The sequence below is a fragment of the Orussus abietinus genome, unplaced genomic scaffold (assembly GCF_000612105.2).
Source record: "Orussus abietinus isolate OABI.00-Male unplaced genomic scaffold, Oabi_2.0 scaffold80, whole genome shotgun sequence".
NCBI lineage: Eukaryota > Metazoa > Arthropoda > Insecta > Hymenoptera > Orussidae > Orussus > Orussus abietinus.
Window position 1 is genome coordinate 392,552 of NW_019394321.1, and position 18,548 is coordinate 411,099.

The 18,548-nt window shown below is 36.6% G+C and overlaps 7 protein-coding genes and 1 non-coding gene across 14 annotated transcripts; 3 read left to right on the top strand and 5 right to left on the bottom strand.

Moving 5' to 3' along the window:
* Positions 1 to 788: 788 nt before the first annotated feature.
* LOC105694515 (actin-related protein 8) lies at positions 789 to 3,700 on the top strand. 2 transcript variants are annotated; one of them, XM_012415252.2, is made up of 9 exons: positions 789 to 1,016; positions 1,107 to 1,205; positions 1,296 to 1,463; positions 1,547 to 2,038; positions 2,124 to 2,468; positions 2,542 to 2,688; positions 2,758 to 2,977; positions 3,059 to 3,187; positions 3,285 to 3,700. In XM_012415252.2, the coding sequence occupies exons 2-9, from the start codon at positions 1,176 to 1,178 to the stop codon at positions 3,455 to 3,457; spliced, it is 1,704 nt and encodes a 567-aa protein (XP_012270675.1). In that variant the 5' UTR covers positions 789 to 1,016; positions 1,107 to 1,175; the 3' UTR covers positions 3,458 to 3,700. The 2 variants fall into 2 exon arrangements, with proteins under 2 accessions (XP_012270675.1, XP_012270674.1); XM_012415251.1 differs by lacking the exon at positions 789 to 1,016 and having other exon boundaries at positions 1,029 to 1,205.
* A 135-nt stretch (positions 3,701 to 3,835) lies between these two features.
* Positions 3,836 to 5,231, bottom strand: LOC105694519. The gene is made up of 5 exons (XM_012415267.1): positions 5,060 to 5,231; positions 4,458 to 4,849; positions 4,242 to 4,377; positions 4,110 to 4,166; positions 3,836 to 4,031 (listed from the first exon to the last, which is right to left on the bottom strand). Exons 1-5 carry the CDS (start codon positions 5,204 to 5,206, stop codon positions 3,879 to 3,881), a joined length of 885 nt encoding a protein of 294 aa, XP_012270690.1. The 5' UTR covers positions 5,207 to 5,231; the 3' UTR covers positions 3,836 to 3,878.
* A 472-nt stretch (positions 5,232 to 5,703) lies between these two features.
* On the bottom strand, positions 5,704 to 6,855 carry LOC105694579 (transcription initiation factor TFIID subunit 10). Of its 2 annotated transcripts, XM_012415411.2 has the most exons (5): positions 6,708 to 6,851; positions 6,541 to 6,631; positions 6,326 to 6,462; positions 6,181 to 6,245; positions 5,704 to 6,086 (listed from the first exon to the last, which is right to left on the bottom strand). In XM_012415411.2, the coding sequence occupies exons 3-5, from the start codon at positions 6,440 to 6,442 to the stop codon at positions 5,885 to 5,887; spliced, it is 384 nt and encodes a 127-aa protein (XP_012270834.1). In that variant the 5' UTR covers positions 6,443 to 6,462; positions 6,541 to 6,631; positions 6,708 to 6,851; the 3' UTR covers positions 5,704 to 5,884. The 2 variants fall into 2 exon arrangements, with proteins under 2 accessions (XP_012270834.1, XP_012270833.1); XM_012415410.2 differs by lacking the exon at positions 6,541 to 6,631 and having other exon boundaries at positions 6,686 to 6,855.
* A 24-nt stretch (positions 6,856 to 6,879) lies between these two features.
* LOC105694578 (transcriptional adapter 1-like) lies at positions 6,880 to 10,815 on the top strand. 3 transcript variants are annotated; one of them, XM_012415409.1, is made up of 7 exons: positions 6,880 to 7,185; positions 7,321 to 7,357; positions 7,436 to 7,711; positions 7,797 to 8,149; positions 8,208 to 8,370; positions 8,479 to 8,493; positions 10,636 to 10,815. In XM_012415409.1, the coding sequence occupies exons 1-7, from the start codon at positions 7,034 to 7,036 to the stop codon at positions 10,645 to 10,647; spliced, it is 1,008 nt and encodes a 335-aa protein (XP_012270832.1). In that variant the 5' UTR covers positions 6,880 to 7,033; the 3' UTR covers positions 10,648 to 10,815. The 3 variants fall into 3 exon arrangements, with proteins under 3 accessions (XP_012270832.1, XP_012270831.1, XP_012270830.1); XM_012415408.2 differs by having other exon boundaries at positions 8,479 to 8,633; positions 10,636 to 10,695; XM_012415407.2 differs by lacking the exon at positions 10,636 to 10,815 and having other exon boundaries at positions 8,479 to 8,682.
* LOC105694577 (AP-3 complex subunit mu-1) lies at positions 9,106 to 11,496 on the bottom strand. The gene is made up of 9 exons (XM_012415406.1): positions 11,196 to 11,496; positions 10,815 to 10,999; positions 10,473 to 10,707; positions 10,226 to 10,385; positions 9,995 to 10,108; positions 9,742 to 9,921; positions 9,515 to 9,673; positions 9,388 to 9,438; positions 9,106 to 9,323 (listed from the first exon to the last, which is right to left on the bottom strand). The coding sequence occupies exons 1-9, from the start codon at positions 11,228 to 11,230 to the stop codon at positions 9,189 to 9,191; spliced, it is 1,254 nt and encodes a 417-aa protein (XP_012270829.1). The 5' UTR covers positions 11,231 to 11,496; the 3' UTR covers positions 9,106 to 9,188.
* A 120-nt stretch (positions 11,497 to 11,616) lies between these two features.
* Positions 11,617 to 15,064, bottom strand: LOC105694576 (polypeptide N-acetylgalactosaminyltransferase 35A). 2 transcript variants are annotated; one of them, XM_012415404.2, is made up of 7 exons: positions 14,733 to 15,064; positions 14,142 to 14,499; positions 13,381 to 14,062; positions 13,179 to 13,296; positions 12,601 to 13,092; positions 12,370 to 12,501; positions 11,617 to 12,299 (listed from the first exon to the last, which is right to left on the bottom strand). In XM_012415404.2, the coding sequence occupies exons 1-7, from the start codon at positions 14,748 to 14,750 to the stop codon at positions 12,138 to 12,140; spliced, it is 1,962 nt and encodes a 653-aa protein (XP_012270827.1). In that variant the 5' UTR covers positions 14,751 to 15,064; the 3' UTR covers positions 11,617 to 12,137. The 2 variants fall into 2 exon arrangements, with proteins under 2 accessions (XP_012270827.1, XP_012270828.1); XM_012415405.2 differs by having other exon boundaries at positions 14,588 to 15,064.
* A 361-nt stretch (positions 15,065 to 15,425) lies between these two features.
* Positions 15,426 to 15,498, top strand: Trnar-ccu. Its single transcript has one exon. It is a non-coding gene; the product is annotated as a tRNA-Arg (tRNA).
* Positions 15,499 to 15,518: 20 nt separating this feature from the next.
* Positions 15,519 to 18,308, bottom strand: LOC105694633 (asparagine synthetase [glutamine-hydrolyzing]). Of its 2 annotated transcripts, XM_012415499.2 has the most exons (9): positions 18,063 to 18,308; positions 17,862 to 17,987; positions 17,533 to 17,769; positions 17,290 to 17,464; positions 16,983 to 17,212; positions 16,785 to 16,912; positions 16,418 to 16,707; positions 16,121 to 16,355; positions 15,519 to 15,817 (listed from the first exon to the last, which is right to left on the bottom strand). In XM_012415499.2, exons 1-9 carry the CDS (start codon positions 18,183 to 18,185, stop codon positions 15,661 to 15,663), a joined length of 1,701 nt encoding a protein of 566 aa, XP_012270922.1. In that variant the 5' UTR covers positions 18,186 to 18,308; the 3' UTR covers positions 15,519 to 15,660. The 2 variants fall into 2 exon arrangements, with proteins under 2 accessions (XP_012270922.1, XP_012270923.1); XM_012415500.1 differs by lacking the exon at positions 18,063 to 18,308 and having other exon boundaries at positions 17,858 to 17,988.
* Between the last annotated feature and the right edge of the window lie 240 nt (positions 18,309 to 18,548).

Sequence of the window (18,548 nt, forward strand, 5' to 3'; positions counted from 1 at the left end):
TCATAGAATAGTTACTTTGTTAATATAACATTATTCTAGAATCGAAGTATAAACTGTAATCAGATAATGCATTCACCTACAGTGTTTGATTAAATGTATTTATTTTACACATGGTATTATAGTACTTCAAAATATAATCATTTTGGAATTATATACAAAAGGCCTTAAAAGCCATAACCTTTAAGTCACTTTCAAACTAAAGTTAATAATTACTTACTTATAATGCCGTATAATCTTTAGTACTGATAGCTATGACAGTGATGGAGAAAGATTCACTTCTAGTGGATTGTGCTTCTTTTTCGATGTCGTCGAATCAATAGTATCTAGTAGTCGGTCTTGACGTTGTTGAGTTATAGGTGCTGTTGCTGGGGTATAGCGATCAGAAATCCAGCCTTCTATATAGTACCCGCAACATCCGATAACAGCAGCAAATGGTAGTATTACAATTGGTGCATAACTCCGGAGAGCTCCCATAACAATGGGCCACATTTTCTTAAAAAAAATCCAATAAACACTCCTATGAATATATAAATTAATTCTCTGGTTGGTTAATAGAAACATGTAGATACAAAATAATCGACACGATGAAGTGACAAAAGTTCACAACAGATGTACTGCAACATAACCTCTCTCGATATAATGTTGGATTTGGCTTAATCTCTTTATGTTTAAATACTAGTGTTTACTTACCAATGATTCTCTTTACCACTGCAGATCGTTTTATTCTTAAAGTCACAAAAATTATGACATGGACTTGGGTAATTGAATGAATGCAATTAATAAAAGGAACATCACGTTTTTGGTGGGGTTAAAAATGTCAAGGGTATGAACTCAGAGGTCCCTATAGACAGATTCTCGGGTATTATATCGGAGTGTGATGTTCACAAAATAATTATCGTATGCGTCGTGTGTCTCATAGAGCGCGTTGCGTCAACGTATCGAGGAAGTCCAATCAGAACTACCTGGACTGACCAGGACGGTCGACGCGCCACGCTGTATGACACCCGAAATGCTCAGTAGGACTTTAACCTCACTCTTTGGAAAATACCCGCAGAGACCTCTAACAAAAATTAGTAAAAGTACAGTCGACTTTTGTTATCCTGCAGGAATAGTGAGAGACGTTATCCAATATTGTTGCTTATAAGTTAATAAACGAAAAATAATTATTAAGGAACATGCCAGTTTTTCAAGAATCATGTGCTGAAGTAAGTAAACCAGTGATTTTACACTCATTGTATTTTTTTTATTCAGTAATGCAGTAAAGATTTTACGTTAATTTATGTTATGGTTTTTAGCAAATTCAAGCCCAGACAATAATTATAATCCATCCCGGATCTATGTATCTTCGAATGGGACGAGCATCAGATTTAAATCCTTTCACGTTGTTAAACGCAGTGGCCAGACGGAGGTTACCTGGAGGTACTGTGCACCGAGATTCGTTTCTTCCAAATCTTGTGCCTAAAGTAAGATTTCCATTGCTTCTATAAAAATTTATATCTATTGCCAAGTGTATATTGAAAATGTGTCTTATATAAATAATGAATAGACTAAGGAACTGACACAAGCGATGGAAGAATCACGCCTTCAAGTATCGCATACTTTGCAATCCTGTTTGCAATCCGATGGTCGAAGACGGTATGCTACACCTCCGCAACAAATTGCAGCGTTTAATCGTAGATCAAATCCAGAGGTATTATCCCCACCCAGCGGGGAGTGGATTACAAGGGATCAAGAGGTGATCATTGGAGATGACATTCTGTCTTTAAATCCAGAAGAAGACTATAACATCCATTTTCCTTATAAAAGAGGGGATTTAAATATACATTCTGGTGCTGGTGGCAGCTTGCGAGCCGTCCTTGCAGATCTGAAAACAATTTGGGAATATGTATTGACAAATAAAATGGATATTCCGTTACGTGACTTGCGACATTATCGTGCAGTACTCATCATACCTGATATATATAACAGACTATACCTGAAAGAACTGACAACGTTAATGTTGTGTGATATAGGTTTTGGAGGATGTTTTCTATTACAGGTATGATTTTCTTTAAAACACGGTGTACATTTCACTTTAAAAAGAGATTGTTTCGTTATCAATTGATTAACTTTCATGTCCTCAGGATCACGTTGCAGCTACATTTGGCGCTGGCTTAGGTTATGCATGTGTAGTCGATGTAGGGGACCAAAAAACGTCAGTATCTTGCGTGGAAGATGGTATTTCTCATAGAAACACACGAGTACGCATGGATTATGGAGGCGGTGACATTACTCAAACCTTCTTTTGGCTACTTCAGAAGTGTGCGTTTCCTTATAAAGCTTGTGACCCTTCTGACAAATTAGATGCTCTACTTTTGGGCCAATTGAAGAAAGACTTTTGTCACGTTGACTTAAATGTTTGTGGCTCACAAGAGAAAACGTTTATTGTAAAGAAACCTAAAACATCAACACAGAAATTCACCCTTCAGGTATTTATTTAATGTAGAGATTAGTTGGGTCAAAGTTAATAAATTATCTATAGTTTTTAACATATCTCCTCAGGTTGGTGATGAATGCATAGTTGCACCATTGAGTCTATTTCAACCAGAATTATTTAAAGTAACTGGAACGCACAATGTTCATACTCAAAAGCGCTCGATGGGAGATTCTGAAGATCCTCACGATGAAAACTATTTACGCGAGACAAGTGTGAGTTTTTCCATTATTTGAGAACGGTGTAAAATCAATACATAAAAAACAAACTTACAATTATTTCAGCGAAGAGGTATGAAAGAAAACTTGGAGCAAACTTTGGAAATGCAAGAAGAGGTAGTTACCCCAGCGGTTGCTGGAGAGGAAGAAGTGGTAGTCGATGCAGTTGATTCTGCTCCCATCACGTTATCAAATCGTGATCTTGATGCACCGCGAGATTTCGTTGTCGGTCCTCAACAATTGCTTGGACTAGATCATGCCGTGTTACAAAGTATTGATCGATGTCGTAAGTATCATAAGTAATGCGTATTAATTGTATAATTTGAGATCAAGATTTTGTTGTGATATAAACTAATATATCTTATAGCAACCGAGGATTTAAAACGAAAAATGTACAGCTGTGTATTGGTTGTGGGATCAGGAATGAAATTTGAAGGCATCGGTATGTGGCTTCACAATAGGATATCCCTTCAAATTCCTTATATGTATCGAGCCGGTGAGTTCAAAAGCACATATCAAACTAATCTTAATAAACCTTTTTTCATTAATATAATTGTATCGTATACCTGCAAATATTTTTACCTTTAAATTAGAACAATTGGATATAATAACACATCCAAAAGAAATGGATCCAGGAATGACAGCATGGAAGGGTGCTGCAATTTTAAGTTGTTTAGAATCCGCTCAAGAATTATGGATTGGACGCCAAGAATGGGAAAGAATTGGAGTTAGGATATTACGAGAAAGAGCACCATTTATGTGGTAATTAATTTTGTACATTCCAAGGTATCCTCAATCGAGAAATGCACTCTTGCATGTATATTTTCTAGTATGAATAAATTAGCACTGATACTTCTTTATTACATTGAAAAAAAAATAACATTAAATTAACAATTAATAGTTTGTGTTCAGCGGTTAATTTATTCCTCTAAGTAAATTAAATTTAGGTATACTTTCAGGTAGAAATGTATGATAAATAAATAGATTGTTAGCACATTCTTTTAAAGTATCTATGTGTAAAATTTAATTAACGCATTCAACATGCATAGAATGTTTCTTAGCATTGATATATTATTTACAATTGAATAAGTGAAAAAGTGAAACTAGCACTGCATTAAAAAAATTGTATTAATACTATTAATATAATTAAAAATTAGAATATAAAATATTAAAAATAGTACCCTAATTCATAATAATTGTGCCAATTTAATTTTATTTGTATCGTTAGGATGATAAACAGCAATGTCACCTTCTATTAAAAACGTAGCACATAGCAATGTTTCAGGAATCAAATCTATATAAATATCATCACCTCCATTAGTATATGCGGTCGTTAATGCCTGCAATTATTATTAAGGTCAGATTTAGTTAACATCCTGTAAAAATACATGACTCGTAAAGAACAATGGAACACTTACTCCTAGTAAATCTTTAAAGTCTTCGTTATTAGGGAAAAGTGTATCCACTACCAAGTGCTGCAAGGAATAATGGCATTTTCTTGTTTTATCTTTCATTATTTAACTAAAAGATCTTGTTCCCATAATACTCACCAAATCAGTTTTAACTGATTTGAACAAACGATTCACAAGAGCAAGTTCATCCATGTATGTCTTACTAACAGCTTTCTGACTTTCACCTTGATAAGCTTTTCTCATATTTTCTAAACCTTGCTTTTTCTTTTCTAAACTGAAAAAGATGAAATAATTCCAGATGTAGTCCAATAAAAAATTGTAACCGAAGTTATATAATATATATATATTACTCACTAAACGATATCATCCTTGCTTTCTTTCAATTCATTCTGCATTTTCTCAAGGTACCCCTGCATATCCTGAACTTCTTTTTCCAACTCTTTTATTGTTTCGACATAGAGATCCGACGTCTTTAGTATAGGATAATCCTTAGGGCATTCTTTTTCAAGGCGTTCTGATAAACACTGAAAAAGGCGCACTTGCTTCTTTTTAATCTTCTCAATATCTTTTGGACTTATAATTGCAGCTTCATTGTTCAGATTTGCATCGACTAAAGTTTCCAGTTCCTGTAGTCTTTCCTTTTTAATGTCCTTCAAGGATTCGTATACATCTTCCAATGTAAACTCCACTCCATTTTCCAATAACGGCGCTATGCCAGATTCGGAAGATTGAAACTCATCTAAGGACTTTAATAAGAGAATAAATATTTTGTGAATTATTCCGTATTATCGTGTACACATACACATAAAAATAACAATTAATGAAGAAATCCTAAACCTAATATAGGATTATCCAAGTCTTACGCAGGTATGCGTATTATAACTTAATATTCAGATTAAGTCGATGTAAAGAAATAAGGAGGAATGTTAATTACGAATTTGAAATTAAAAGCTTACCATGATTAAGAAATAGTCAAATAATGTTGTTGTTGTTGTTTTTTGGCCCCAGAGTACCCAAGGGTTTACTCTATTAAAGCCAGTTTTTAACTGCCAGTCAAATAATATACAGTTTTGGCGGAAAAACGTGGAACATAACCACGACATGGAAGATCAAACTTCAAAGAGGGAAAACATGTTAATTTTCCAACAATATAGTTCAGCCATCTATGAGCAGAAAAGCTAAGGAAATCCATGATACTAGGGGAAAAATAAAATTTTGTTAACCTACGAAATTCATTCCTTAGTTCAAGTCATCATGGGTAATTCATCGCCGCAGAGCTTGCCGGACTTGTTGGTAAAAGATGTTAAAAGATGTTAAGCGATGTTTGTTATCACAGAGATGAGTTGGGAGCACAGATGAGAAGGATCCCTGAATAGGGCCACCATTGGGGGGTATTAGGTGGCAAGTGCATTCTCCACTGTTCTCCACCGAGGGCAGCACAGAACGCGATCGCGCGACCCAGCCCGTGTGAGCAATTGTCCAGCTTATCTCTGTTAATATTTTGTCATATCGTTCCATAATATTTTACACTAATAAAAAACTTTTAATAATGTTTTGAATTATAAAGTAGGATAGGAGTATCGAAAATACATGGCTATGATTAAGGAATGAATTAAACTTTGATGAAAGATAAATGATACAATAATGATAGTAGTTCCCATGGTTTTTCAAAACCACTGGTCTGTAAATGTAGATACAAGAAAAAGGGTACTGCGGTCATTGCATCGTAGATATTACAAGGAGTGTACAAATATCTGTTTCAAGAACATTGAATTGCAGGATTAAACAAAGTAATGAGGCTTCTTCACTATAATGCCATACTCGGCAACAGCAGGTGTTAAATCTTCCATTGTTAAGGTGTAACGTCGATCCTTGCCCTTTGTTTTTGTATTCTGATTTGCACCTCTTGTCTTACAATGCTGTAGCGCGTCATTGGCAATTTCGGAAATGAACTTTTGTGCTGCCAAAGATACTAATCGTACTCTGGAAGCAAATTTTGTATTAATGCATTTTTTTTATAGGAAGGCAAATGATATTGTAACATGAACAAATATATACATATAACTTTGTCACGTACATTCTTGGATCGGTTGTATTGAAACCTGCAGTATGCAAGTAATGTTCACTAATAGCGTCAGGTACCTAACAGGAAATGAATAAATAAATACACTGAATAATTTAAATTTAAATGACAAATAAAACATACTAAAGAGAATTCATACCGTTGGGGTATAATCTTCTAATTGCAGTAGAAAGTCAGATAGCGGCTGTCCTGCTGTTTTTGTTTCCTCGTTTGGAGAATACATCGGAGGTGTATCTCTACCGTAGTTTTCAGCCATATCGGGGACGTTTATTCTATCTATATATTTAATTATATTAGACATTTATACATTTACTAGTAAAGTATATAAAAATCAAGGAAATATACAGTCCTAACCTCTACAACTAAGGATGAAGTCTTGGATAAATACTCTTGTCAGTAAATGTATTGTGAGAAACAACTCGTTATTACTTGTTTAATTGAAATCCTTTAAACAGAACCGAAAACTTGAATTACAACTCTTTGAAATGATTATACATACTCTTACAACCCAAGGATCCTACACTATAGAAAATTACTCGATCCGTGTATTCTTTCTCCGAGAGGAGTGGGGAGACCGTAGTTAGCCATATATATATATATATATATAGACTTCGCATTGGACCACCAGATTTTCAGTAAACAGAATGGCTTTAATTGTTGGGTGAGTCCGTCGGGACACGTGGACATTCGTACCTCTTCCAGTGCAAAGCAGTCTACATAAAAATATGGTCTAAAATCTGATTGAGCCGAGTGCCGTCGGCATACGTGGTCCATGTGGTATTCGAGTTTACCCCTTCCACTGCCCTGCGAGGTCTAGATATTTATGGTCTAAAAGATGATACTATAGATGCTGCAGTGCTTTTACAAAGTAAATACATACGCACCACACCAGCTGAGTTTAACAAATACGACATACGAAGCTACTGTTATGACCACTTCAAAAGATTTAAATGTTGCGAGGAAAAGTCTTATTGCTTCGCTCGGTGAAAATGCAAAGGCGTAAGTACATGTTAATCTTTGATACAACGAATTATCGCGTCACAAACCTATAAATTGGGATATCGTATGTTATACCAAATAGGTTATACTAATCTCTTTCTTTCTGTTAATTACAAAAGCTTCAATTAATTATAGGTATTTCGAGAAAATGAAGCTGTGGTTTCAAATGAAGGTATTTGTCTGCCTTTATTTCTATCTCATAGTAAAAATATCCCACAGTGACGAATCATGAACATGAAATTTATTTTAGACAACTAAAGAAGAATTTGATTGCGAAGCTCGCAATATGATGACCGAAGATCAAGTTCACTTGCACAATGAGTTCCTCTTATGTTTATTTAATAAAGTACGCGGTTTGGCCGTGGTGTCAACAACACGAAATACAAAGTTAAATAGTTGTCATGGTTTCCACGATAAAGACAGAATATTAGGTAATATACACAGTCACCATGATAAAGATAAAATATTAAAGGAAAAACGTTTACGTTTGAAACGGAGGTATAAAACCGATAAATCAAACTTTGAGGTAAGCACGCAAAGATACGTGTGACAGAATTCCAAGATGCGTTATAAATCTGCTTTCTTCTTACTATTGATTCACATATTATTAGCCAGCAGATATGTATGTGGAAGTACTTGGTCAGGTATCGTCACCGGTAGGAGATGAACCCATTGGAGCTAATCGTTCCAGTGCTCAAGAACTAGTGCTACCCGACCGCACTTTTGTATTAGCGAGATTAATGCTTGCAGCATGGGAGAATAATATGGACGGAGCTGAGGAAAGCACTGCTCACATTGTCATAGCTGCAACTCAACTCTTTTTAAAGAATGTTCTCACTGCCATTCTGACCAGGCGAAAAGGATACTCTGTTACAGAGGGAACGTTTATTCACAACATAGGGGAGCCAGTCCCCTGTTCATGGAAAAGGAACACTGCTTACATTCCGCAAATGTCCAATTACAAGTACGACATGCAAATGAGTAGTTTGGATTGCAGAAAATAATTGTATTAATCATTACAGTGCACCAATCAGAATAGCAGATCCAGATGGTCAGGTGCCTTCGATAAAACGCAATGTAGAGGAAGCAGAGCAAGTAACAGCTTTCACCATGGCATGTTCAACGCAAACAGTTCTTCCTTCACCACATCCTGTTAGCGTGTCCGACCTGCAACATACATTGAAGGTATTGGAAGACAAAGCATTATGTTTAACCCATGATAACTTTGTTATTAATATGATTGGCTGTTTAGACGATAAAAGCTACTATTGAATATTTTACATTTATTTACAGATATACAAGAACCTGGTATGTAATCATACAATTTACGCAACTAATATGGAACGAATTTATACTTATGCTACACATCCTACATGGGAAGAATTAGAAGCAAAAAGAGTTTTGTGTCAAAGTTCAGAAACTTAGAGCGGTGTGCATAAGAAAATAAGGTTTTGTATACATATTTGTGTAAGAGTATTCAAAGTTAAATAGCCTGTGTTTGGCGCCTCTTCCTTCCCACCCCTTGTCGGTGTAAAATTAGTTTTATTCGATGTCCGGTTTATCCAGAATCCTCGTATTAATGTTTCACAATTGATTTTATTTTTATTTATTTTTCTAACCATCGCCAACGGTGTTCTTTTCCCATTAATATCAGCTATCCTTCTACGCCGATTTCGACAGCATCCTCCCTACCAGTCTTCCGGAAAAGGAATCCGAACGAGACTTGGAATCAGCCTGAGTAGAAAATATTAAATATTTCATCATAGATCATAGTCCGTTTATTACCGTAAGAAAATTAAACGATACTATGCCACAAGAAATGATATATCTTATTACACTGGTACTAAATTGGTAAATAAGTAAAAATTGACCTTTTCCTCTCCAGTCGTTAGGTGACGTCTACAAGTTGAATGCAATAGATACAATATTCCAGAATTTATTTAAATACATAAACGTAAGCAATGCAATCTGGTTTCCTTAACTTAATGGAAGAATATAAGAATTTACATTCGTATTTGGAACTTTCCAGCCTTAGTGATGTACTTTACACCTTTAAAAGGTTTGTACTTTTCTCCGTACATATCAAGTCGATTAACCTTCAAACCAGATACTGCTAATTGATTTATTGTAAAATGTACCTAGAACAATCAATAATTATTCTGTGCCTATGAAAAACAGTATAAACAGGAAGGTTTTACTTACATTAATAGCTGGATTTGATTCGGTAATTGCAGCAGTATTTTGTACAGTTATCTGTTAGAGAAAGAAAAAATCCAATTATGTATGACTGGCTCAGTGATACTATTAATAACGTGATCATTATCCTTACAGATCCTCTGAGATTAGGTAACTTGGATACGTCTATCCTTCCAATATCCCACATTAACACCTTACTAACTGGATCAAAAGAATATTTTCCTTGGTTTGGTACTAAACTACAATTTAATACGATTTTTGGCATGGGTATCTCCAATGATACATTTTCTACCTGCAACAAAATAAATAGTTATTGTCTGTTTCCAAATTTTTTAAATTATGTTTGTCAAAATATCATACCGTCTTGCCAATCGTTTGTTTTGGTCCCACGGTTATATCCAATCTACCACCACCAGCTTCCTTTAAACTTATATTGTGTCTTATATATAATGGAATAGCAACGATACTTTGTGACCCTATGTGGTATGATAATAACCGGAAATTTCCATCAGGGGGAATAAATGACAAAATTCTTTCAGACTGAAATTGAATAGAATAAGTACTTGCTATATTTGAGTAACTATGATTTTTTAACATTTCCTTGTACACCAACCTCCCATCGTTTGAATCGTACACAAGGATGGAAGCTTACATCATCAAAGAGTCTAGGATTCATAAACGATAAGGTTAAATCTGGCATACCACTTAATCTGATACAGCAGTCAATCTGCAAACAATTAAAATTAAGACGATGGCGTTAATATCATGACAACGATGGTAATAACATTCGTGGCTGTTAAGCTTAGAATACTAATAAATGTGCAGATAGTATATAGTAACTTACATATCCTTGAATTTCCGCAAAGACCGTGGCACCAGTTTTATCAATAATTGCATCAACTTCTTCGACAACATCAAAATATGCTTCATTGGCTGTGTATTTAACCCCTGTTCTTCTCCAGGGAACATTGGAAAGTTGTCCGCTTGGTAAAATTGCACTTACACTAGGAAAAGGATTAAAATATATAAAATTATATTACCGCATCAGTTTCCGTGCAGTGATTTCACATTTGAAAAAATATGAGCATTACTTGGATTTGCCAGTAACGGTATTAGCGATAGTCCGTAGGATATTAGGTGGCTTAATGAGCTCCTTTAAAATATTTGATTCCGTAGCCAATGGAAATCCATTATCTAACATTTCATCCAATAATTCATAAACAACAACATAATTTTCCTTTATGATTGTTTCAGTGCACTCACTAAAGTAATCTTGGAACGTATCCACTACTCTGTGTAAAAATTCAATTACAAACAACGGTGGAACTGCAACAGTGACAAATTGATTAATAGGTGTAGTTAATCTTTTTGTAATTTATTCACTCTATTGTATTTTTAATTATTTTAAAATGCAGAAATTAAGGACAATATACCTTCCGTTGTACATACTGCAACAAAAAACATACTGCAACGATATATACTGATCAAATAATGGTGAGGAGTAGCTATCACCGGGGGAGTATCTTCAGGCGATAGGACTCTTCTCTGCTGATCAAAGAAGTAATCGCATAATGATCGGGCAACAGCACTTTTCCAATGTTTTTCCATAAAGACATCTCTATATTAAAAGTAAATGATACATAAATATTGATGAATTAGTAGGCAAATGATAAAGAATCAATAGGAAATATTGAATAAATGAAGCTAAATACTAGCCACATTCTAGATATGTAAAAAATATTTAACATTTAATGCAATTTATAAATTTACAACGCGTAATATTACGACATGTTGCACAGACCATAAAAACTCACCCTGAAGCATTAATAATAAAGAGACTGTGGATCATTGCTATTTGAACGTGTTTTAATGTACATATAATTAAAGTTAAAGTAATCAACAAATGTATTTGAGTAGCTATGAACGGTAAATTCTGACGTGCCTAAAGCAGAGAGTAACAAAAATGCTTACGCTCGTGTTTCGTAGTTGTCGCGACTCGCGAGACGGTGTCGCCTTAGCGGCCGTGATCGAAACTATGCCACTTGTGCCATATTGCGATTCTGTATCCTTGCCTAGAGCGCTTACTTCTCGCACTACCATGGCACGACAGTGTATTTAAGCGTATTTAACCGATTCTTCATTGAGAGTTCGATTTGCGCCCTACTATCTCACGATTGTATGTGCAAAAATAATTCATCGGGGGCAGGGCAGCTTGAAAACGGCAGAACAGAAGGATCATGGACGTATCCTTATGAAACCATTTATATCAATAATTAACAAACCAATTGTTTCAACTTGATACATATATACACAATATCATTAGATAATCTGATATGTGCTCAACATAAACAGAGAGTTTTGGTTTAGGTGTTGTGAGAGATTTATAAACTGTTTAATGTGTCAAAACTCCTTGCATGGTCTAATGAATTCAACACTGAAATCATGAACCTTACCATACAATTATTTGCAAGACCTTGAATTGACATGCATTCTAAGCAATTTATGAATCAACATTTCCCAACTCAACCCATAATTAATATTAGAAAAGGCAGGAAAATGTGTATAAAATAGAGAGCATTGCATGCACTGTATGATGTTGAAAGAAAAGAGTTAAAGAACCCAAAATCAATTTCTTTGAGCCATCTTGGACTTCCGTCGGACTGCACAAGCATTTAAATTAATCTCAAGAATGACCATTATCGCTCGAACCAGTTTTCGACCTTTCGTCGTCTACTTCGACGAGCTCTTCGCCAACGTCATCCAATCTCCTTGATCACGGCCCCGGATCGAATAAGACCCCAACTTATCGTTGAAGTATTGGGCTTATTACACAAATCCATGGTAACTCGAGAGTGGCTTGCCCCACGAAGTACTCCTAAACACATCCCAGCTGCTACATTGTAGATTGGAGTATCATTCTGAAAAGATAAATTAATATTGACCATCAGAATATTTTCATAATTTGAATTTATAAAAGGCTAAACTTACAATGCCCTTATGGCGCCACTCTTGATTACCACCCATTTCATGGCATTTGCCTAACCTGGGAGCTTTTTCACCTCCTTCCAAACAGAGCATCTGACCAAGGACAAGTTCTTTCTTATCCGTTTCATACCACATCTACATAAAACAAGATCAACGGTATCAAAGGGGGCATCGCTACTATCGCTCTAAACATTTGCTCAAACATGGATGTGTTTTCCTAGGGATAGCATGTACCTGGGATTTGATGCGCAAACATGGTGCCAGAATTAAGTTGGCGCCTCTCGTCTTAATATCCTTCTCACTTTGAATGCACAGAGAGCTGTCAGCGAATCTAATTTGGTACGAGTCAGTGTAATTTCTCTTCCTAGAATGCCATGGTTGCATTGGTTTTTTATTAATCTTTGACCACTTGTCTTTAAAATGTTTCTCGGTGTCATCCGGTAGGGTTAATTCCGGGTAAATGTTCTTCAAATACCATGTAAAATCTTTACACTTGAGTTGTTTTCGTAATGTCACTCTCTCGGAGATGTCTCCATAATTTATCCCTCTTACAGCATCTCGGAGAAAATATTCTTTGTAATCATCCATCCACACGTATGCCACTCGAAGAGAATTCTTTAGCATGGTGTCGTGCCGATCATCGCCACCATAAGGTCGTCTTCTTCGGAATACATGACCAACCCGAGAACATGGAATTAATTCTATACTTCCTCCACACATCCATATCTATCGATGTAGCAAAAGAAGGAATTTGTAATTCGGCATTCTTTTATAAGGATAAAACTTTTAATTGGACAAATCATGAACTTTACCCTGAATGATATTTCCAAGTTTTCACCACCCCAGAGGTCCATGCCAGAATCATACTCTCCTAACTCCGTGAAATATTCCCGATCCATCGCGAACAGTCCTCCTGCCATGGTCGGTGACCTGTTTTGCAAAGACGCCTGTGACACGTCGTGTTAACTACCGGCTATGTCGGCATCGCTAGTTTACACTTAAAGTTAAGCTCACTTGATGGGCTTCACAAAATCTTGATCGTGTACCAAAGTTCCGACTGGTAGATTATCCCATTTAAAATGAAGGCCCCAGTTGAAACCTCCTCTGACCAGTGGACTGTTGGTATATTCAAAAGTATCTGCCTTTATAATATCGATGACAGGCATTGGTACGATTGTCCTGGAATGTGCCACTCTAGCCAACAACGGTTCGATCCATGCCTTATTTGCTTCTATGTGACTATCGAGGAAGATCAGGACCTTTCCAGTTGCTTTCTTCGCGCCAAATATCCTTGCCCTTATTAAACCCTCCCTTCGTTCCGTTTTGAAAAGTTTTACTTTGCTTTCAAAATGGCTCTCTGTGTATCGTTTCACCTTTTCATGTAGGTCATCGTCGTCGCTGTAATCATTTACCAGTACTATCTCGTGTAAAAGAGTCGCAGGTGTTCTTTCAACTATAGAATGCAACGACCTCAGTAACGTTGCATAATGTTCATTGTAAAAGCAGATAACGATGCTAGCATTCGGCAGGTTCTGTGGGTATGTCTTATGCTGACAAAGTTTATGTCTCGTGTCGGGTATCTCTCTGTGAAGACTCAGATTATCGGAAATTAACACATTGAAGGCATAGTTTTTATATCCTTCATCTCTTTTACGCTGTTCCTTGTAATTTCTCACCATCCCTAATTCATCGAGTCCTGCCGAAGAAAGGTCTGTTAAAATGTAAAGAAAAGCAGAGGCCTGTCGCAGGTAGGTAGTATGTTGCTAATTTCTTACCTTGGCCAAAAGGAACATCTGGTTTAATAGCAATTGGCTGTAACTGATTCAAGAGTTTTTCACTGTTTTTATAGCTTTTCTCCAGTTTCATGCCCTCGAGATTAATCGATTCTTTACCACCGTGACCATTATTCAATTTAGGTGTAATTTTTTCCCTAAAAATTGGCCCTTGCTCTTGGACAATTCTTTGATCAAAAATGGATTCCTTAAGAGGTTTCGTAGTATCGGAAACCAGCATGGTTGGATTTGCGGTATTTGCATTCTGTGAAAGTCTCGAATAAAGATACAAACTGAAAGCCCATGTAACCGAAGCTATCACAATTCCTAATACGAATGACGCATATCGCGTTGAAATCATCTGCAATTAAAAACCATTTAATTTTAGTTTTATCTTCTGCTTCTGCATTTAATTTCTGGTTTTTAATAACCCTGCAATCAATACTAACTCTTCTTAATCTAATGTCTCCATTTGATTGCGTTGTTAGTGACAGGTTATTTGTAAAAAGTAATTTCAACTTAAGATTATACTGTTCATTACAACTTATAGGTTCTTATTAACAATGATTAATAAATGTTGATGTTAACACATACTTTCAACTTGATAACCATTGGTCAGGAGTTATACACGATTTAGCTCAACTCAACGAATTGTTACTCCTTTATTGAGATTTAAAAAGCCACTTGACAGGTGGCACTTTCACCATCTTGCAAACTGTTGCAAACCTTGCTTGTTCAGTTACTTTACCGATGAACGTAGACGTGGCTAGAAGTTTATTTCTTAAGGAAACGGTGGGGTCGCTTTTACTGTAATATCGGACCAGTCGTAGGATGTCGCTAGTTGTATAAATAGAGAAAATATGAATGGTATTTTGAAAGAAAATCGTTATATAAATATAGAAGAAATCCACTACCCGCTCGCCATTAGCCCATACAAACTTCCGATTTCTTATAAACATTCACTACAGCCTTCTCTCCGATTTAAACTTGCCGCTGCTGCGGTACCTGGTATCCGACCCACCACCTCACCACCTGGCGGCACCATATACACGAGGAAGCCATTCATGACCGCCAGTGTACATATCTTTGAAAACATATGATATTGTCAAGTAAAAACAAAATAATATTGACACTCGTGCTATCTCGTATCGCAATCCATTGCAGGACACTAGTCACAGGGAGTATTTATGCATTAATTTTAAATGTTTATTTATTAAGAAAAAAAATATTAAGAAGATGGAAAGGGGTGTTCAACTTGATCAAAAAACATGGGTGACCGTTCAATGAGCCCCTGTGGCCTAATGGATAAGGCATCGGTCTCCTAAACCGGGGATTGTGGGTTCGAGTCCCACCAGGGGTAAACATTATTTTTTTTCCTTGTCTTGTTTACATTTCCTTTACTTTCTTCACATAAATGATTCTCCTTCCCGTATAGGCATATTTTTTAAACATTTATAAAAGTTGTAAACGGTACACTGTCCATAAAAGACATGAATAAACAATGACATTGTTATACATGTAATTATTTCTTTGACTCCGCAAGTTTTTCCTCGTCTTTAGCGGAGTAGTGTTTGATGAATCTAGCTGAAGGATCTGTGACGCCCTTAACCCATCGTGGCATCCAATAATACGGCGTAAAACTTTCAGCCAATCCGCCATAATGAGATTCAAATATTTTTCTGTGAAAAATGATAAAATTTTGGGAATTTAAACAGATCGTGTGTTGTTAAACCTGTGCTTTTGGACAAATTTTCACAAAGATAATTTACATGAACATTTTATCGGATGCTACTAAGCAATGTTATACTACAGATCGATATTTTGCTGGACTTCTAGTCACGTTTGTAGAATAGCAAATTTGTGTTAAAAACATGCGATTAACAAATTACTGTGTTCCATGGTGCAGAGCATGTTACTTCATTAGGATGAAATCAACTGACTATCCAATCTGAAAGAAATTATAATTTCTTGTGCTGGTATACCTGTAATAGAGAGCTTCCTTCGTCTTAGGTGTACAGTGCGGGTAAATTGTTTTCGCCTTTTCTAATTCCTCGTCCTGAACGCGATCCTCCACAATTTCTTGAATTACTTGGAACAAAGACTTCTTGATACATGCTACACCATCGCTGAAAGCTTCTTTGTGTCTCCATAATATATTTTCCGGAAGTAATCCCGTTCCCTCGAAAGCAGACCTCAGTAGATGTTTTTCCACTCCATCTGGACAGAGTGAATTTAAAAATATGACGCTTTTAAACAATTTATATAGAAAACTTGAGTACCTTGAGGTTGCCGCAAAGCGGGATCTAACGAGAGGTAGTAACTAGTGAATTGTAAATCCAGAAACGGAACACGAAGTTCCAAACTGAATGCACTGGTGGTTCTGTCCGCTCTTAAGCCATCGTACAAATAAATATCTTCAAGTAATCTTAAAGATTCGTTATGAGCGTCCGATGCTTTTGGTGCATCTCTGAAATAAATGTAACCCTGTGCCAATTCATCCGCTCCCTCTCCGCTGAACACGACTGTAGTATCTGTATTTTTCTTGATATATCTCGAAATCAAATACATTCTGCAAATTCGATGAATAGCAACATTAATATATCATATATATTTTTTATTTTATGCTACGTAATATATTCTCTTCACCCTATAGAAGCACGAATAGTAGTAATATCACAGGTTTCCAAGTGATAAATAACTTGGTCCAAAACTTCAATAACATCCTGTACCGTAAAAACGATTTCATGATGTTCTGTTCCTATGTAATCGGCTACCTGTGGATATCGATGAGCGATATAATAATTGTAATCGCTTTTACTGTATATCTAAGGAAAAACTATTTACCTGTCTGGCAGCTACGATATCAGGACTATTTCCCATCCCAATAGCAAAACTTTGAATCTTGTAACGCAAATTCATTCTTTTGGCGTGTTTAACGAGCAAAGCAGACACGAGACTAGAATCTAAGCCACCGGACAATAAACATCCCAGTCGTCTGTCCGCCATTAAACGTTTTTCTACCGCTGCATTTAATAAATTCCTAATGTTTTCGTGCACATCTTTTGCAACCAATGCTGTAACATTACATAATGACTGGTATTTTCAACCTTCACTTTGAAATTCATAAAATAAATGCAATAACAAGGCGTACTCGGCCATGGTACAAAGACAGCGAAAGTAGGTTTATCTCCAGGCTTATGATACTTGATAGAATTCAGGAGTCTCGTGCAACCATCTGGTAAGATTTCATACTCTTCGTAACAACCTGGTGGAAATGGCTCCAAAGTCCAGTGGCCAGTTATCCGTTTCGAAAGGCCGACTAATGCCTGTAATACGTCGGATCGTTGTTCACATTTAGATAAAACAAATTTAGTAAATAAAATATTATAATTACTTTACTCTCAGAGCTGATTGCTAAAATACCACCGTCGCTCCGTAGTCGGAATAAAGGTCTGACTCCGTAAGGATCCCTCCCGATCAATATCCTTCGTTTCTCGATATCCATTAAGCAAAAGGCAAAGACCCCGTCCAATTGTCTGGCTACATCGTAAGGACCGCCATTCGCATATAAGTGCATTATAACTTCGACGTCGCAGTCCGTTGCATATTTAAACGAGTATGTTTGTCTAATCTAAAAAATGTATTTACCCGATATCGATACAAGTTGAAAGGTATACTCGATATCCTTCTTTAATACAATTAATTAAATAATTTATTACCTACTTTTGCACAGTTATAAATTTCTCCATTGCACAAAAGAAAGATTTGAGGATAACGACATAATTTCATCGGTTGCATACCTCGAAGACCATCGACGATGGTTAATCTATGAAACGCCAAGTAGCAGTTCTGCAAAGAATTTATTTTTGTTTCGAGTCACCTATCGAACGTTAACTGTATAAATGAAGTAAACCGAGGATTTACCTTGACGCGAGCATCGTATTCGATTTGAAAAGCATCCGGTCCGCGATGGGATATTTTTGCAAAGTTGTCACAGACGCAAGACAAATTTACATCTAACCCGAAGAGCGCCCAAATTCCGCACATGTTTCAACTTGGACGCGATGATTTGCAAATCGATACTGTTTCGACCAAAATTGAAATCGGTAAGGGCCACGTTGTCTCGGTCGCGATCCACCACTTGACCACGTACGCGGCCGCGTGATCTGACGCGATTCGACGTGTACATGCATACGACCCGCGAATGGTGCGCGCAAAGACGGTAACGTGACATTCGCGATTACCGACAGTTGCCGTTACTTGTCGCCAGTTGTCGCATCCGCCGCGGGCGGCAGGCCACGCGTGCACCTGCCCGCGCCTATTCAGATGGAACAGGCTCGATCGAGTCGTAGCTGATCGTAGCTCCGAAGAGACGGAACGATTCGAACGACATCACTCCGAGAAGGCGGT

Excerpts from the sequence above, each read along its gene's own strand:
- LOC105694515 (XM_012415252.2), top strand. The coding sequence starts at position 1,176 with ATGCCAGTTTTTCAAGAATCATGTGCTGAA. Across the intron at positions 2,039-2,123 it reads GAGGATGTTTTCTATTACAG|GATCACGTTGCAGCTACATT; the intron begins GTATGATTTTCT and ends TCATGTCCTCAG. Across the intron at positions 2,689-2,757 it reads ACTATTTACGCGAGACAAGT|CGAAGAGGTATGAAAGAAAA; the intron begins GTGAGTTTTTCC and ends CAATTATTTCAG.
- LOC105694519 (XM_012415267.1), bottom strand. The coding sequence starts at position 5,206 with ATGTCGTGGTTATGTTCCACGTTTTTCCGCCAAAACTGTATATTATTT. Across the intron at positions 4,850-5,059 it reads TTGACTATTTCTTAATCATG|TCCTTAGATGAGTTTCAATC; the intron begins GTAAGCTTTTAA and ends CTCTTATTAAAG. Across the intron at positions 4,032-4,109 it reads ACTTTAAAGATTTACTAGGA|GCATTAACGACCGCATATAC; the intron begins GTAAGTGTTCCA and ends TAATAATTGCAG.
- LOC105694579 (XM_012415410.2), bottom strand. The coding sequence starts at position 6,803 with ATGCGAAGTCTATATATATATATATATATATGGCTAACTACGGTCTCC. Across the intron at positions 6,463-6,685 it reads AGGATCCTTGGGTTGTAAGA|ATAGAATAAACGTCCCCGAT; the intron begins GTATGTATAATC and ends TTAAATATATAG. Across the intron at positions 6,087-6,180 it reads AATACAACCGATCCAAGAAT|AGTACGATTAGTATCTTTGG; the intron begins GTACGTGACAAA and ends ATTTGCTTCCAG.
- LOC105694578 (XM_012415408.2), top strand. The coding sequence starts at position 7,034 with ATGCTGCAGTGCTTTTACAAAGTAAATACATACGCACCACACCAGCTG. Across the intron at positions 7,186-7,320 it reads CTCGGTGAAAATGCAAAGGC|GTATTTCGAGAAAATGAAGC; the intron begins GTAAGTACATGT and ends AATTAATTATAG. Across the intron at positions 7,712-7,796 it reads CCGATAAATCAAACTTTGAG|CCAGCAGATATGTATGTGGA; the intron begins GTAAGCACGCAA and ends ACATATTATTAG.
- LOC105694577 (XM_012415406.1), bottom strand. The coding sequence starts at position 11,230 with ATGATCCACAGTCTCTTTATTATTAATGCTTCAGG. Across the intron at positions 9,439-9,514 it reads TACCTAATCTCAGAGGATCT|ATAACTGTACAAAATACTGC; the intron begins GTAAGGATAATG and ends TTTCTCTAACAG. Across the intron at positions 9,324-9,387 it reads AATCAAATCCAGCTATTAAT|GTACATTTTACAATAAATCA; the intron begins GTAAGTAAAACC and ends TGATTGTTCTAG.
- LOC105694576 (XM_012415404.2), bottom strand. Across the intron at positions 13,297-13,380 it reads GATTTTGTGAAGCCCATCAA|GTCACCGACCATGGCAGGAG; the intron begins GTGAGCTTAACT and ends TTTGCAAAACAG. Across the intron at positions 12,300-12,369 it reads AGTGGCGCCATAAGGGCATT|AATGATACTCCAATCTACAA; the intron begins GTAAGTTTAGCC and ends TTATCTTTTCAG.
- LOC105694633 (XM_012415499.2), bottom strand. The coding sequence starts at position 18,185 with ATGTGCGGAATTTGGGCGCTCTTCGGGTTAGATGTAAATTTGTCTTGC. Across the intron at positions 16,913-16,982 it reads ATATCGTAGCTGCCAGACAG|GTAGCCGATTACATAGGAAC; the intron begins GTAAATAGTTTT and ends CGATATCCACAG. Across the intron at positions 16,708-16,784 it reads ACTATTCGTGCTTCTATAGG|AATGTATTTGATTTCGAGAT; the intron begins GTGAAGAGAATA and ends TCGAATTTGCAG.